The sequence below is a fragment of the Falco naumanni genome, chromosome 12, assembly GCF_017639655.2.
Source record: "Falco naumanni isolate bFalNau1 chromosome 12, bFalNau1.pat, whole genome shotgun sequence".
NCBI classification, from domain to species: Eukaryota; Metazoa; Chordata; class Aves; order Falconiformes; family Falconidae; genus Falco; species Falco naumanni.
This window is the reverse complement of record NC_054065.1, coordinates 25,795,862-25,812,366: the sequence shown is the minus strand read 5'-3', so window position 1 is coordinate 25,812,366 and position 16,505 is coordinate 25,795,862. Positions and strand designations below refer to the sequence as shown.

The window sequence follows — 16,505 nt, the reverse complement described above, 5'->3', positions numbered from 1 at the left end:
CCGCGGCGGTGGGCGGGGACAGGGCGGGGCCCTCCCGGGTGGCCCTTGCCGAGCTGGCGCCGCCGCGCGCCCCGCCCCACTCTCCCCTTTGGTTCCGGCGCGGCGCCGGCAGCGGTGGCGGGATGGCGGCGCTGAGCCTCACCGTCAGCGCGGGGAGCCCCCCGCTCGGTAAGTGCGGCCGGGCCCCGCTCCCCCTGCTCCCACGGGGGGTCCGGTGGGGCGCTGCCCCCTCACCGCCCGGCCGGCTGCGGCGGGGCCGCTGTGTTGCATCATGCGACGCCGCGTGTCCCCGTGTGCGAGGACGGGTGAGGCGTAAGGGGAGGCCCGCGTCCGTCCGTCCGTCCCGCCGCCGCCCGGCCCTGCTGCGGCCGGCGCCGTGTGCCCGCTGCGGCCTTGGCGCGGCTGGGGCGGGGCGGCCGGCGGGTCCCCAGGGCGACCCCCCTGCCGCCGAGGGGCCGGTCCCCGCGAGCAGGCCGCGCTGAGGGGGCCGCCGGGGCTGCCCGCGCGGGGTCCCGCTGGCACCTGAGGCGCCGGGGAGGCGGCGGCCCCCGGGCTCGGCTGCCTGTCGGGCCCGGCCGCGTCGTGCAGGGCCGGGGCAGGGCTGGTCCCGCCGCGGGTCCCCGCGGGCCGCCTGTCGGGTAGCGGTGACAGCTGTCGGCGCCCAGCGCCGCCTCACGCTGGAGCAACCGAGGCGCAGGCAGACCGAGCCCCTGGGGTGACTTAGCAGGCTGGGGCTCGGTTTGCAGGGCAGCCCCGAGTCGGATCGCTGGCGTGTGAGCTCAGCCTCATCGCGGCTGGCTTTCGCTGTCACTTCTCATCTGCTGCTAAGGCTGGGCTCGCCTGGGGAGCAGGGTCGAAGTTGCACTGCAAAATCCTGCTTTTTCAGTTACTCGCTGTTCTTCGGTGTTATCTTACCTTTAAAAATCTGAGAACCTCCTTCATTGCACTTTCTGCCAGCTGGAAACAGCCTTTTATACGTATTCTATACCATTTCTCCATTTTGTTCCAATATTCAAAATACATTTTCTTCCCGTTCTTCATCTTACTGATTTCTTTTTCATGCTGACGTTCCCAGGTGCATTTCAGAGTTGAATACAAGCTGCACAATTACAGATTTAAAGAGTAATAATACCTAAGTTTTAAATAACATTTCTCCTGATACTTGTTTGAGCTGCTTTGCTAGAAAAGATATGATGCAACGTGAGCAGTGATTAACATGGGTTTAGGGGCTTTGGAGGATTCTTTTATTTTGATAGCTAGTGAGCGGTACTGGAGATTTAATTCAGGAGATTGCATAATTATGTCAGAAATATCACATATTACAGATGAAACACTTGAGTAAACATTTGTATTGAGAAGGCAAGCATACTCATCCTATTCATTCCAACCTCGTACTATTCACCATAGTTGTGCACTGGGAAAAGTGTAGTAGCTTTTAATATCATTAGTATTAATTACATAGCTTGGTGTGCATAATACTTGTAATTTTCAAAGCACTTCCGTGCATGTTATTAAAATACTTCTATGTCTTACAAACATATTGCATAAGGGATGTCATCCTGACTTTCACAGATGGGTAACTGAGGGATGGGAAGAAGAACCTTGACTTACTGTGGATAAAAGCTTAATGCCACAAGAAGGGTTTGCAGCTGAGCAGGGGTGAGAGCTAGGGAATTCCTAGTGCCAGTGCTTTGTATTTAGGCCAGCGTATTAATAGCTTACAACATCGTCTGCCATGGGTAGCCTGTGCATTGCTCTAGGGAAGATAGTGTGCCGTACACTTCATGAAGACTAGCAGGTTAAATGCCTTTTGAGACCTAGAGTATAGTTCTTTGCCTAGTTCAATTTAAGTAATAGTTGCCTATTCAAAAGCTTGCTGTCTTTATATGTGCTTCTGAGCAAAGTAAAAGAACATGAGCTCCTCTACTTATGCTCAGCAGGCTGAATCTGGACCAGAGCCAATCCAGAAATACAGCCAAGTTAGCTCAGTGCTTTGTTTGAGCTGCTGTCGTGCTATAGAGCATCAAGATCAGAGGAGGTTTGCATCAAGCCTCTCTGGATGTGGGCAGAGCTGTCTTCCAGTTGATGATGTAGCCTAAAAACTTCTATCATTCTTTTACTTCTAGAGGCCATCCTTTATTGTCACTGGTGAACCACTTTGAAAAGCCTGTGTAACCCTCCTGCACTTCTACATGGATAGAATTTCTTGAGTTTTGAATGGCTAATTTTTCCATAAACATTAAATCAGGTTAAAAAAAGTCTCATCCTTGCTCAGAAAGCACTGGTATATAAAGTAATTGATCTCCTTTGATGCATATATCAAGGCTGGGATAGAGTACATTACTGTTCAAAATTAAAAGCAATTTGATTGCATTCTCTACATATATTGGGGGACAGGACTAATATTATAATACCTTTAGGAAGCAAAATGTACTGCTGCCAACACTTGCTGAGCTCACTGCAGGTTATTGTATGCTGGACATAATCAATTTGGAGCTGTAAGACTTGCCAAGAATAAGAAGCCTCTTGCATATGAGACTGAACATTGATTTCTTCCCTGGGCAATCTTACTTGAAGGAGCCAGTTCAGTCACCTGGTCTTATTTGATAAGAAACATAGCTGTTTTGTTTCTACTATGAAAGATACCTTTCCTGGAAAAAAGTTCAGTATTTTTTTCTCTTGTTTTTTGAAGGAGTTCTGCTGACGGTAGAGCATGTGAAGAATGATATTGAAATTTCAGTGGAAGAAGGCAAAGAAACCATCCTCCGTGTGTCTGAGTAAGTGACTTTGCATCTCTCCTTCTAGCTTTGGGTCAGCAGTTTTAAAAATCACATGCTTGTAACACTGACAATAACCTTTTCAGGTAGAGGAAAGAGAAGAATACAGTTTTATTCATTGCTGCATTACTGATGCCTCCTTGTCGCACAGGCAAAACGTTTACAATATATTCTAAACTTGATCTTTGAGGAAGGAGCTCTGGTATTCTTATTTACATTCACATACCTCTGATCATTTGTGCTGTACCAGTCACTTCAGTGTTTAGATATTTGCCTTTTTGAAGGTGCCATGGATTATCAAAAGTAGGGCCGTTTTATGTTACGCAAGATTGGTATACATGATTCCTTGGACTTGTACATATGTGATGAAAGGAATTCCAAAGGTTTATATGGCATTATTTTGCGTTTACTGCTGCATATAAGTGAAGGCATGATGTTATCTTGAGAAGTGCTAATTAACTGTGCCATGCTATCCAGTGTATCCTTCTGCATCCTGTAGGAAGGATCTTGGAATTTTTTGTAGAAATCTGTTGTTTGTCCTTCTAAAAACACTCTGCCATTGGAATAAATATTTCCAAGTTTATGGCATGAAGGTTGTTTTTATGATCTGAGTACAATCGTATGGATATCGGAAATGCAGGACTAATGCTGTTGGTTTTGGGAAGCTGCACTGTCATCTTAGATTCCGTATCAGGTAAGATACCTGGATATATCAAGAGGAGATATCCTGATATCTTAAGTACCAGTGACACATCAGTGGAAATTTCCTGATGTCTAGTGTCTACAGTAAGGAGCATAGTTTGACCCATAAATATTGTAGTCCTAACTTAAAGCATCTTAAAACTACGATGAGTTTGGAATTAGTGATTATAAGTGTAGTTTTTGAATACTGGTTGTTTTTTTAAAGAACAGGGGGAAAATCTGTTGTTCACAGACTTGCTGACAAACTCACATTTTGTAAGCTATTTCAGTAGAAGATGCTGTTAAAGCCACCAGTGCATCATAAATTAGTATTCCTGAATGTCTATAGAATTGCTATAAAAACAACACAGTATTTTTATGTTGTGTTGCAGAGATCCTGACTTGATCCTTGTAAATTAACACAGACTGAGCTTTTCCTGCTGTCTTCTAACCTCAGGGAAAGAGTGCCACTATATGTATATTTCTACAAAAAAATCAAAGCACAGGATGATTCACAATCTTCAATCATAAGGATTGTTTTACTGGTCGCAAATATTGCTTTCTGTTTAAAATGTTGGACTTGAACTCAGATATGAGTTCTTTCCTTCCTGTAATCTCTAATTTTACGTGTTTTTGCTGTGGCTAGTGATGGCACGGAATTGTGATTTTGAACTGAAGCCAGAGGAATGTGGCACGTTGTACTGGGACTGAATTGGTACAACATTAAAAAATTTCAGTGCATGTTATGCACATGTGGGATACAGCTTACATAAGAGGGTGAATTGGGTGGTTTTTTAATTGCATGAGAGAGTTTTCCCCTTAAGTTGCATTAAGTCAGATTTTGGTTTCATTTTCCTTTCAGAGTTCAGGCATTGTGTGTATGTATATACCGAAAGTGCTGTGACACACAGGGATAATCTTGGAATAATACAAATTTATATACTTGGCTTTGAAATAGTATTTTATTAAATGATTTTATAGTACCATGCCTTCTTCCCACTGCATTACAAAAACACTCATTGTAACTGTAATGGAAATTGTCAGAAACGTAAAGCAAAAGCTCTTCTGCATTTTGGCCATGTGTGGATAATATCTAGAATCATGGTTCCATCAGATGGAATTTTTTGTGTGTTAATGTCCTCTCATCCCTGCCATTGGATTAAGTTTCAAAAGTTATTCCAAACCTCAATATTGCATTAATCTTCTCTTGCTCAGTTGAACAATAATTTTAAAAATTGATTCTCTATTTTAAAGTCTGTTAAAAGTGTATCTGTAACTTGAGAAGCATCAGCCGAACTCGTATCTCAACTAATGCTTTTGGTAAATGGATTTCATGGCATCATTTCTGCTGAAGCCATCTTATTTTGGCATGACTTTGAAATTCACTTAGGATATTTCAGGCTGATTTTTTTCCTTTTTTTTTCAGGAGACCATTAGTTCTAATGACTTGACTTAAACAAGAGAGAACATTTTATTTATTATTTTTCTGGGTTATATTTTGAAGTTCAGTTAAAATCTGGTGATAATCTTTTCAGCTAACTAGCTGAAACTTCACTGTCAGCTAGTTAGCTGAAAAGATTAACGCTAATTTGAGATTATTAATTTTACTTGAGAGGTTATTTTTGATGGCTTAGCTTCAAAACTTCATGCTCCTAAATAAACCAGTCTGCTAAATGCTGATGGCTTTATGGAGTGTTTCAGTGTAGCTGTATCTTAACAGATAACAAACTGCAGTACAACTTTTCTGGCTTGTTTTGTGAGCACATGCATACTTCAGAGTAGTATTACCATCTTGTCTTTCGCTCCTTGAATATTTGCCCTAGTATTTAATTATGTGGCATTTTATATTGCTTTTGAGAAACTTACTCTTTTCCTGTAACACTACCTTGTCCCTGGTTTATTCTTCCTTATTCCTGGAGTCAGCTGGCGCTAGCTGCAAGGAGCAGCCTTAATGTTTTTTAACTTCTTCAAAGAAAGGAGGCCAGTTAGCACTGTGTTTGGGTGGAAGCAGATCTTTTATTTCCCAAAGAAAATAAACAACTTTTTAAGCACAAGTTAGATTTTAGTCAGAGTAACATTGTTACATTTCATGTATTTATTTAGTTTTGCTGGAGTAATCAAGGGGATGTGTTTGGTATGAACTACTGCAAACAAAATGTCCAGTTTTCATAGTAACATTGTTACATTTCATGTATTTATTTAGTTTTGCTGGAGTAATCAAGGGGATGTGTTTGGTATGAACTACTGCAAACAAAACGTCCAGTTTTCATACACTTTCTTTAGATGCAGGTGTGTTAGAAATGTTTTTTTCTTCTAAGTTTGAAAAAGCTTCATTAAAATCTGATAGAAGTGTGAAATTATAATAGGACATACTTTGTGTATGTTTGGCCCTCCACTGTGGCTTTTGGTTTTAGTTATATTTTATGACTCTTCTGTATACTGGATCCTAGAAGCTTGAAAAGCTAGAAGCAAAAAAACTACAAATGAACAAAGTTCCTTAGGTTTTAGTGCAGTTAATGTGACTGGCTGATCTATTTGTATTAAAAATAGGACTCATTATAATTGTTAATATATCAAGAAGTCTTCTATATCTTCTCCAGAACTTCCACTGATTTTTTGCAAGGCTTTTTGAGGGCTATCAAAAAATCTTTTGATTTTATAAAGGACACAATAGGTGTAATGGGAAGTACGGAACAATGGCAGAACAGAAATGAAACCTTGTTTGGACAAGTGTAGCATTCAGTCCATTAAACTGAGTGGAACAGAACACTTACAGGAATGCTTTTTGTTGATGTCAATGCTTGCTTAGAAGCAATTGGAGCTCTAATTTTGTAATTTACACCTGTGTGGGACTGTGGAGATGAGTATTATCTGGAGAACTGATGGTTATGATGTGTCTTTCTTCCAAAGCTCTTTAGTAAATATTAATGAAAATACATTTATCTTAGATGAGTTTGAAGTTAGATTTCTGACAGTACGCAGCTTTTTGAAATACTGTATGTGAAGGTAGAAAGGGAGATTAAAACAGAAAGAACTATGTTCTTTGGAGAGCCTTTCGCCTGCAGATCTATTGAGAATTTCCAACAGCAGAATGGGAAAAACAAATTTAAATTAGCCTTTTATTTGGAGAAGACTGGGTAAAAACCAGAAATACAGAGAGCTAGGTTTGCTCAACAGGGGACAGTCTCTGTGAAGTGTGAATTGAGTAAAGTGAGTAACAAATAAACATGTTTTTTAACCCTGATGGCTAGCCCTTAAAACCGTAGTGGAGACCTCTTGTTTCCTCTGTAGATTCTCTAGGAATCCTCTTCAAAGGCAGCCTTCTTGTATGAAAAGAAAAGAAAACAAATATTGATTTAGCTGCTTATATTCTGGAAAATATGTAGCTCAGGTTACACTTCTGCATTCTGTCAGATGTGGGGAGAGTTTTATTCTTTGAAAGTATAATTAGAGTTTTATTTTCTTGATTTTTCTCTGTCTGACCAAAATTGTTTCATGTTTAGAAGCTTGTTGTACCATCTGGTGATAGCAAATCAAAGATTAATATATCCTTTTGTTAGATTTATTTTTTTAATTTTATTCTGGTGATCTGATACCTGTTGATTCACCCAGAAATTATTTTGCATTTGTTTTACACCTGTTTCAACTATGTGTATGATTAAAATTGAAATTGAACTGGAGGTAGTAATTTAATATATCTTTATCTTGCCTCTTTCTTTTTTTAGGCATGTTTCATTTACAGATGTGAATTCAATAGCTCGTTATCTGGCAAGAGCTGCTGGTTCTGCTGGGTTGTATGGTTTGAATCTGTTGGAACACACTGAGGTGAGGAGGAGTCATGCATCTGGGTTTTTTTTGAATTTGTGTCTATTGTTCTGCATTTTATTATTAGACTGTTTCCAGCTATGGGATGCTGAGGTTTCATTTTCTTAAGCTTGCTCCTACTTATAAAGAAGAGTTGTAAATCTGAGCTTTGAAAGGATTGCCCTTTTCCACCCCTGCAAGAGCAACATCTAACCTGACAGTTCACTAACTCAGGTTGAAGGTGGTGTCTGCAGTTTTCCCTCTTCACTTTCCTCAGCTCTGTTGCCATCAGTTGCTACCTTGTAACACTTAGTGTAACACCAAGGAACACTACTGAATTAGTTTTTGCTGTATATGATGGATAAACCCCTGACCCCAGTTTTATTCAGTGAAATGTGTTGAGACATCACCACACAGATGGACTCTTCCCTCCTGCACGGTCCTGTATTCTGTAACGCTTCCCTCATGATGCCATGAGGGCATCAGAATTTTTGTGCCGAAGAGGGAACTTCTTTGGTCTGCCTTGGTTAAACAGGTTACAAAAAGTTATTAGGAACTGTGAGTATGATATGAGAGGAATTCATCTTGAGCTTAGCTCAGAATAATCGTATGCTGAATTTTAAGTTGGTAGCTGAAACTTACAGATAAATTGAAATTTATTTCCTCTGAGATCTGGGGAGGGACTGAAGGTCTTGATTTAGCTCTTTTCTTCAACTGCTTGAAGCTAGTAGTAATCATTTTCAGCCCTTATAGCTGGTCTCAAGGGAAGTGTGTTTTAGTATAATGCTTGTAAGATATTTAAGAAGTTGTAGGTTATTTTGTTGCTATTTAAACTTTCTGACCAAACCCCTTCTTTTAACTTAAGACCCAAGAGCTCTGCAAACACGCTTTCTTGACTGGTATTTTTGATAAAATACTACTTATTCACTTCTGCATCTTTCAAAAATGAAGTTGTAATTTGAGAATTACAGTGACAGCTGCATTTGTGGTGGAAATATTTTGAAGTATAACTGCAAATGACTGAAATGAATTCTGTGGTGGTGTAATTACATCTGTGCCTGCCATGTTGGCTTGAATGTTGGAAGGATTCCTGATGCGGTTTAAAACACTTGCACATGAAATAGGGACAGAGGACTAGAAGAGACGTTTAGCCTCTTCCAGGATTGAAGGATTCAATTTATAGACAGGGCTACATTATTAACCAAGGGCCTGATTCTTGATTTTTCTTTGTTTATGGATCAAGATACGTTTCATTTTATAGGAGAGGACTGTTTTGCAGGAGAGAGGGGAGGGAAATGAAACGGGGGAGGGATTCGATTTCTTAAAATCTAGAAGGAGATGAGGCAGAGAAGATAGGGACTGAGGGGAAAATGGTGTACTTATGCAGTAGCAGTACCAGGAAAATCCAATAGGTTGCAAATATGGTATCTAAATAGTTAAAGGATAATGGAGATTATTATATACTCTGTGTGATAAAACCCACTAATTATTTTTACCAGTGGGAATAGCTTCAGTAAAGTCAGTATTTTCAGCAGTTTGAATACATCCTGAAGGAAAAAATTAGATTTAATCATTTAGTATAGTTCTGGGTGAATGTTTCAGTATATGTTATTTTAAATGTTCTTTAAGCATATATTGTGATTTATTGTCCAATATATTTATGTTCCAGTTAGTATTTTCTGTTCAGCTATTAAATGGATTGTATATTACATTTTTTTTTTTTTTTTAACAAGCTACTTTCTTACTCCTGTTGTAACTTTGACTATCTTTTGTCACTTAAAACTAGATTGACCACTGGCTGGAGTTTAGTGCTACAAAATTGTCTACAGACAGCCAGTTTCTTTCGGCAGTCCAAGAGCTCAACCACTGTCTGTCTCTAAGAACGTACTTGGTCGGAAACTCTCTGAGTCTTGCAGACTTGTGTGTCTGGGCTGTACTAAAAGGTATCATTGCATGTTCTCACTTTCACTGGCTTGCAATCGGTGTATGCCAGGAGTCTCCAATTTACCTTTTTCTGGATGCCAGTAGCAAATCTTAGCTGTGTGCCAGACTGTATACTATTGTGCGTATTGCTCTGGCCTGTGCACTGCTGGTGATGGCAATAGTATAGGAAACACTAGAAATTTTTTTAAGTGGTTGTTATAGTTGAAAATTTATGAGATGTAATCATTGATGGGAATTTTGTAATTTCTTTTGTGTTAACTCTAAGAGTGTCTTTTTATTATGTGTTGCCTAAATATGAAAATTTGCTGTGGCCCAAAATTTTGGATTAAATATTTAAATTATATTGTAATCCAGAGTAAAATTATATACACAGACCTTTCCATGACGTTTTCTGAATAGAGGAAATTTCTTTGGTGTTTTGTTTGAATTATTACAAGAGGTTTACGTTACTCTGTGAAATACCCTTTGGAGGTTAAAAGAAACTTTGATGATCTGTTTTTATGGGTTTGGGTTTTATATTCTCTTAGATGTGTATCTAAAGTTGATAGGTGTCAATCTACCATTCATTATAACCAACTTCCTCTTGAAAGTAAAATGCATGTTCAAGATTAAAAGCTAACATCTTTTGGTATTTTTTCAAAGTTGCTGCTCTTGAGAGAAATCTGAAGGGAGCGTACTTCTTTCATAATTTTTTTTCCCTTTCTCTGTCAGAATCTTTCTAGTGAGGTTGTGTTCCTGGAAAATTAGACTGTGGAAATACAGCCCCTTAGAAATAAAGGGTATTATTGGTACATGCTTCACTTCTGATAAAGCTTAGAAAACATCAAATGTAGTCACACTAGAGGGATATCCTACATTTCTGTCTTGAATTCTGTCTTGAATAACGTTGTTATTAATTTTGAGGTGGGTGATACAAATAAAAATGTGTGTTCCCCAGTTGCTCCCACCTTCTGCTTTGATGAATCCAAGAAAGAATGCAGTATGTCTTGGGTTTGGGAAGAGTTTATTTAATTTGCTTTAGAGTTACTTGTGTCCCCGTGACTAAATGTCTTTTCAGAAGTGAGCGTAAGGAGATTTTTTTTTTTGAAATCATAATCTTTTTATTCTTAAAAATTGCTGTTGGTAATCATTCCATTTTTCTAATTTAATAGCTTGAAAAATTATTTGTTTTGTAACAGATAATAACATATGGCAAGAGCAATTACAGCAAAACAAAGCTCCTGTCCATGCAAAGCGATGGTATGGCTTTCTTGAAGCACAGCACGCTTTTCAGTCAGTAGGAGCCAAGTGGGCTTCTGGTAAACCAACGGCTAAAATGGTAAGATGTACTCAGATCCTCTGGAGAGACTAGCTTTATTTGTGTGAATACACTATAAGAGAATTATTTTTTTTAAGTTAGAGATTTAAGAGCTAAAGAGAATCAGTTGTAGAGTAAATTCAATTTTTGTAAACTCTTTTTTAAAAATAAAGCTGTCACTTTCATGTTTAGAAAGGCATGAGTGGTGTAGTCCAGTGCTTAAATGGAATAATTTAAAAATGGCACCGCACCTCTTAATCAGCACTTCTCTTTAGTTATATTGTTTGCTCTTTCTAAAGAGGATTTTGAGATCCAGATAGACCTGCAAAGATTGCAGTGTTTAGTTGATTGAACTTGTTGATCACATTCATTTTAAGAACACTAATATAAGAACTTGGCTAGCATCTGTTTTCTTCTATGAAATAAATAGAACAACTTGGTGGGACTTCCAGTCCTGGATCAAATTTGGTAACAGAAAAATTTTAAACTCCAGAATTAATCTTGTTTTAATGTACTATGAATAATGTGAAAGTTGCGAAGAGATGTATTTGGGGTCCAATATGGCAGCTTTTTGTCTTCTGGTTTGAAAGGAGATTTTGGTGCAAAAGGTGTTATCTAGAGTTTTATATCTGATTATACAGTTAATGCATTCTGTAAGTATGTCTCTGTTTATTTTCAAGGCAACAGAAAAGAAAGCAGATGTTGGGAAGTTTGTTGAACTTCCTGGTGCCGAGATGGGAAAGGTCATTGTAAGGTTTCCTCCTGAAGCAAGTGGGTAAGAAACACAAATGTTTTGAGAAGGTTCTATCTGTGCTTTTTTTTTAAAAAAAAAAAAAAAAAAAAAAAGTCTGCTTGTTGAGGATGTTAATCAGCTTATCAGACAAGACTTTTAAGCCAAATGAGTATTTAAAGCTTTGTCCACATCTACATTAGAGCTGAATATTTACTTTTCCTCTATACCTCATTGCACTGTTGCCTGAACTTGGAATAAGGAGGTTGGTGGCCAGCAGCTGACATGGTGCTGCTTGGCAGTGGGACAAGGAGAAGCAGAAGGATGGCATTTGCGTGGATAATGGTGGTGTGTGCGCTGAGAGAAGCTGTGAAGTGTAAATACATTCTTTGTGAGCTGGGTGAAAGGACTCACAGTGCTTCTTAACGAAGCTTAGATTTGAGAAGGGAAAGGTGTATGGGATAGCCTCCCTTTGGGAAGCTTGACACCAGATGTGTGATGAAGGGCTTATGCCCAGGGGTACAGACTGTATGTAGTCCCAAAACACAAACTCCTTAAAAACCACACAGTGGAGATGTGATGAGCCAATTTACTAAATACGAGTTTCAGCCAGCTTTTAATTTTCTGTTTCTTTTTAGAATTGTCTGATGAGCTGTAAAATTTCCATGATTGCATTTCTTCATTAAACTGGCTGTTCAGCATCGTGTGACTTTGTTCCGTACTCTATTAGTGCAGCATAAACTGTTGCTCAGATATCATGTTATGTATTATGTGCATGTATGTATACAGCATATACTGTTCTCACATTACTTCGTAGCTTTTAGTGTCTTAATTCTGGTGTTTTACTTAAAACACTGTTCTTTAGGGACACTATTTTACATTGAGAGTTATTTTTGTTTTGTGGATTTGGTTTTTTTATATTTAGTTTAAATTGACAGTAGCTTTTTAGCTTATGTTAAACATACACAGCAACCACCATTTCAGAAAATTCCACTCTTCTGAATGTGGTAGGTTCAGGTTATCTGATAGCTACTACTGAGTATCATCAACAGCTGGTTTAAGTTAGTCTGTAAAACTTGTGATAAGTGGAGTCCTGCCTTTATATCCATAATGACACTCTAATTTACAAATTTAGGTATTTTTAAACAGTTAACTACTAAATTTGTGGTAGAAAAAACATAATTTACTTTTCATAAATGTAGAGTATTTCAAGAAATACCCTGGGTTGTTTTCTTTGTTAGACTTAGGTATTGCTTTCCATTCTTTCTCATTCCCTCCCTCACACACACAAATATTTGGCTGAAGTAGTGCTGGTGTATATATTAATTTTTTATTTCCTTTTTAGATATCTGCATATCGGTCATGCCAAAGCTGCCCTGCTAAATCAGCACTACCAAGTTAACTTTAAAGGAAAACTTATTATGAGATTTGATGACACAAATCCAGAAAAAGAGAAGGAAGACTTTGAAAAGGTATGATAAGAGAGCAGGGAAATCCACTCACTAGCTAATTCAAAGGTAAATGACATGCAGATCTGCTCTTGCATTGCACACTTTTTGTGCACTAGATTATTATATTATTAGTATTATACTTATGTCTTGGTCTTGGAAGAGATTTCTGTTATCTTTACCTTAAAAAGCTTAAAGCCTTTTTACTGTTAGCTTATTTCTGCTCTTTCTCCAGTGTTTATTCTACAGTATAAAGATACTCAACTCTTGCAATACACTGTTGTTTTCATTGTATAAATACTGCTTAGTCAATAACAAGTGATTTGTTTCAGCTTTCATCTCCTTTTCTTTTCCTGCCTCTTTCTTGTATTTGCTTGAAGTCTGATCTCCTGTAATTATAGGCTGTGAATGAATGATAAGTGCCTGCCTCTCTTTTCTTTCATGCATGTCATGTTATTCTTATGGTTTATCCTTCCTGGACAATGGAGCATTACAACCATCACATCTGGTACAAAGAGGATAAAATTTTAAGAAAACTAGCTTTCCCAAATGTTAAAGTATACAATTTCACACTTTGCAGGTTATTCTTGAAGATGTTGCGATGCTGCACATCAAACCAGATCAATTTACATATACCTCAGATCACTTTGAAACAATAATGAAATATGCAGAGAAGCTTATCCAAGAAGGGAAGGCGTATGTGGATGATACTCCTGCAGAACAAATGAAAGCAGAGCGTGAGCAAAGAATGGAATCTAAACACAGAAATAACTGTAAGATATTTTAAGCTTCCATCTTGCTTTCTTATTTTTTTAATTTGGCATCAAAACTTCATTTTTCTTGACAAAGTTGGATGAGATGACTAATTGCATATCTCTACTGACAGGTGTAGTAAACTTGTGGATGTATGAATTCATCACCATTCATTAAATGCATGCCAGTGTGGGAATCCCATAAAGTGGGGGGTGACATTGCATTTTGTTACTGCAGTAATAAAATGTGGTTCTGTATCAACTTCATAATACCTTACAAAACTATTTATATTTTTTTTACTTAGGTGTTAATAAGAATCTACAAATGTGGGAAGAAATGAAAAAGGGAACAGAATACGGACAAACTTGTTGTCTACGAGCAAAAATAGATATGAATAGTAACAATGGATGTATGAGGGATCCAACTCTTTATCGTTGTAAAAACCAGCCTCACCCACGTACTGGAAGTACCTACAAGTATGTCTGCTTCCTCCTTGTGTGGCCTGTGATTTTTGCTCTTTTCAGGGCATTTACCATTCCTTAGTAAACTTCTTCTAATACTTGGAACCTGCTAGCATTTTTTCGGTCAGAATATGTAATGAGTCTCTTGACTTTCTGAAACTTCTGCTCATGAGGCTTAAAACCTCTGAGTTGGCCATTATGGTCAGCAGTGAATATTGTTTCAGTTTTGTCCATAAATATGTTGTGCCAATGAAGATCTTTCAGTCGAAACATGAATTAATGGCCCTATCTTGGACAGCAGAGCTGTTTGCTTTATTTCTTGGAGCTTAAATAGAACCATGGCAATTCTGTGTTGCTACAATTTTACATTGCTGCAAAACATCCTTGATCTATTTACCTGAGTGGCTGCTTTGGTTTTCACAACAGCTTCTGTCTTTGTGCAGAATGAAGAATCACTATGGTGTGCATTGAAGTAAGCCTACCCAATTGTTCAAGGCTATGGTTCAGCGCTTATTTGAAACCTCTTTTTCCAGCTATAAAGCTCCCTTTTTGGAAACACTGATTTGATTTAATGTGTGTATAATAGTAGAGCTATTGCTGTGGGTAGGGGGTTGTTTTTAAACATGAAGGCTTTGCTCATTATTCAGTTAACTAATTATTCTTTTTGATATTTAAGGAAGAAACCCCTATAAGTCAGCATTTTATGTGTTTGAAAAGAACAATAGCAGTGTAGGATTTATTTTTTTTTTTTAGTCTTGAATATTAAGGTTACAATGAATTAATTTCTTGAAGGTTTTCTTGTTTTAAAAAGTTACTGCCCTCTGGATCTTTTTATGGACAATTTCTTGTGTATGTGCTATTTTAGTCTTGATCTGAAAGTTTTCAGGATCATAGATTAGTTTATATTTATATATTATAAATATTCATATCCTTAGTTTAAATGTTTACATGTGAAGAAAGTGTTTTGTGCTTCTGCCCTGCTAATTGAAGGTCTTTATTCACAGGGTTTATCCCACATATGATTTTGCCTGCCCCATTGTTGATAGTATCGAAGGTGTCACACATGCATTGAGAACAACTGAATACCATGACAGAGATGAACAATTCTACTGGATCATTGAGGCACTGGGCATAAGGAAACCATATATATGGGAGTATAGCCGCCTAAACCTCAACAACACCGTGCTCTCTAAGAGAAAGCTTACGTGGTTTGTCAATGAAGGGCTTGTGGATGGATGGTATGTTACATGGTTGTAGTTCAGCATTGTTCCTTAAGATACTCATGACTGATGCATGCATGCATTCTCTGTTTTGGACAATGCTTTGACATCAACGCAGCATGAATGAATATTTAAGCAGTATTTAAGAACACTGCTTAATTACAGTGGCTTCTGCCACTGGCTGTGCCACTACTGTCTCAGTCTATTTACTACTCTACAGTAAGTAATTCATATCCTGTAATAAACACGCGGTAGCTTATTTTTGAACTCTGGCTTTTGCCTGTAGATGCTACTTACACATTTTCCAGTCTGAGTCATTGGATACATTCCTGAGCAATGCCAGAATGGGGCCTGAACTGAAGAACTTCTGGACCTATCCATCTAGTCAAACCTGCCCTGCTTCCTGCCTCCCTGCCCTCCCCCTGCCTTCTTTCTTTTTTTCATGTTTAACTGAATTTCTGCAGAGACTACTTGGTGGTATAGCAGCCTGAGTATTTTCCGGGAAAGGGTGGGCTGTGGTTTTACACTTATGCAAGTAGTTTGGAGTCTAGAGAGGCTCCTTTGTTCATTCCCGTGATGGGCTAGCTGTGGGAGCATGCTGTCTGAAGTCATCTCTTCATAGTACAGGAGTCTGAAGAAATCCATGGATAATGCTGTCAGACAACTGCTTGTAGTGTTTTTCCTGGGCTGGTTTTAGGTTATTCTGTGCTCAGCCTATGAGAGCATCATTTTACACAAGTTCCTAGCTTGCCTGGTTGTCTTACTAAGGTGTGCCAAGTGTGGGGTTTGGGTTTTTTTTTCTGATTTTATTTTTTTATTGTGTTGAAAGCCTGGATTCCTAGCTTATGCACGGAGCCACTCTGCTAGAGCCAAAATTCTTAGCAAGGTCCTCAGCAAGGTTTGATTTGTGTTCCCACCACTGCTTATTTTGCATTTCAGATTAGACCTTTTTATTTCTTGTATAAGAGAATAAAATAGAATTCTATCACTTACGTCACTGAGAGATAACGTTATTGTCATTCAAATCTTTCTGTTTTTTCTTGGGCAAGAAAGAATCAAGCCGTGTTGTTTCAGGTTCCATTATTCAGGTGCCATGAAAAGGAAGTAACGTGATAGGGACATAACTTTGCCTTGCCAGTTTTTGAGAGACTTAAGATTCAATAGGTACAGGAAAAGAGCTACTTCACCAAGAGGTCCCTCTCTGGGGTGAGCTAGAAGAAAACCTGCTCATACATTTTTGTATGGATGAGAGCTCAGTCTTTTCAGTTAGATCTTCTCATCTAGCTCTTATTTCATGCAAGCAAAACACACTGAAGCTGTGCCTTTCATGTGTGGCAGTATTAGTAAAGCTTTTGATCAGTGTAACCCACAGGTAGAACTTAGTATGTGA

General features: G+C 38.6%; 1 protein-coding gene across 7 annotated transcripts in view; it reads left to right on the top strand.

The window, feature by feature from the left end:
* The first annotated feature begins 37 nt into the window (after positions 1-37).
* EPRS1 (glutamyl-prolyl-tRNA synthetase 1) overlaps positions 38-16,505 on the top strand; it is a 39,115-nt gene continuing 22,647 nt past the window's right edge. For all 7 annotated transcript variants that reach the window (XM_040611499.1, XM_040611497.1, XM_040611495.1 and 4 more), the window contains exons 1-10: positions 38-168; positions 2,693-2,777; positions 7,184-7,283; positions 9,049-9,205; positions 10,385-10,524; positions 11,184-11,278; positions 12,579-12,705; positions 13,262-13,454; positions 13,739-13,910; positions 14,900-15,133. In XM_040611499.1, the coding sequence (XP_040467433.1) occupies positions 123-168; positions 2,693-2,777; positions 7,184-7,283; positions 9,049-9,205; positions 10,385-10,524; positions 11,184-11,278; positions 12,579-12,705; positions 13,262-13,454; positions 13,739-13,910; positions 14,900-15,133 (1,349 nt within the window). In that variant the 5' untranslated portion in view covers positions 38-122. The remainder of the gene's footprint in view (positions 169-2,692; positions 2,778-7,183; positions 7,284-9,048; positions 9,206-10,384; positions 10,525-11,183; positions 11,279-12,578; positions 12,706-13,261; positions 13,455-13,738; positions 13,911-14,899; positions 15,134-16,505) is intronic.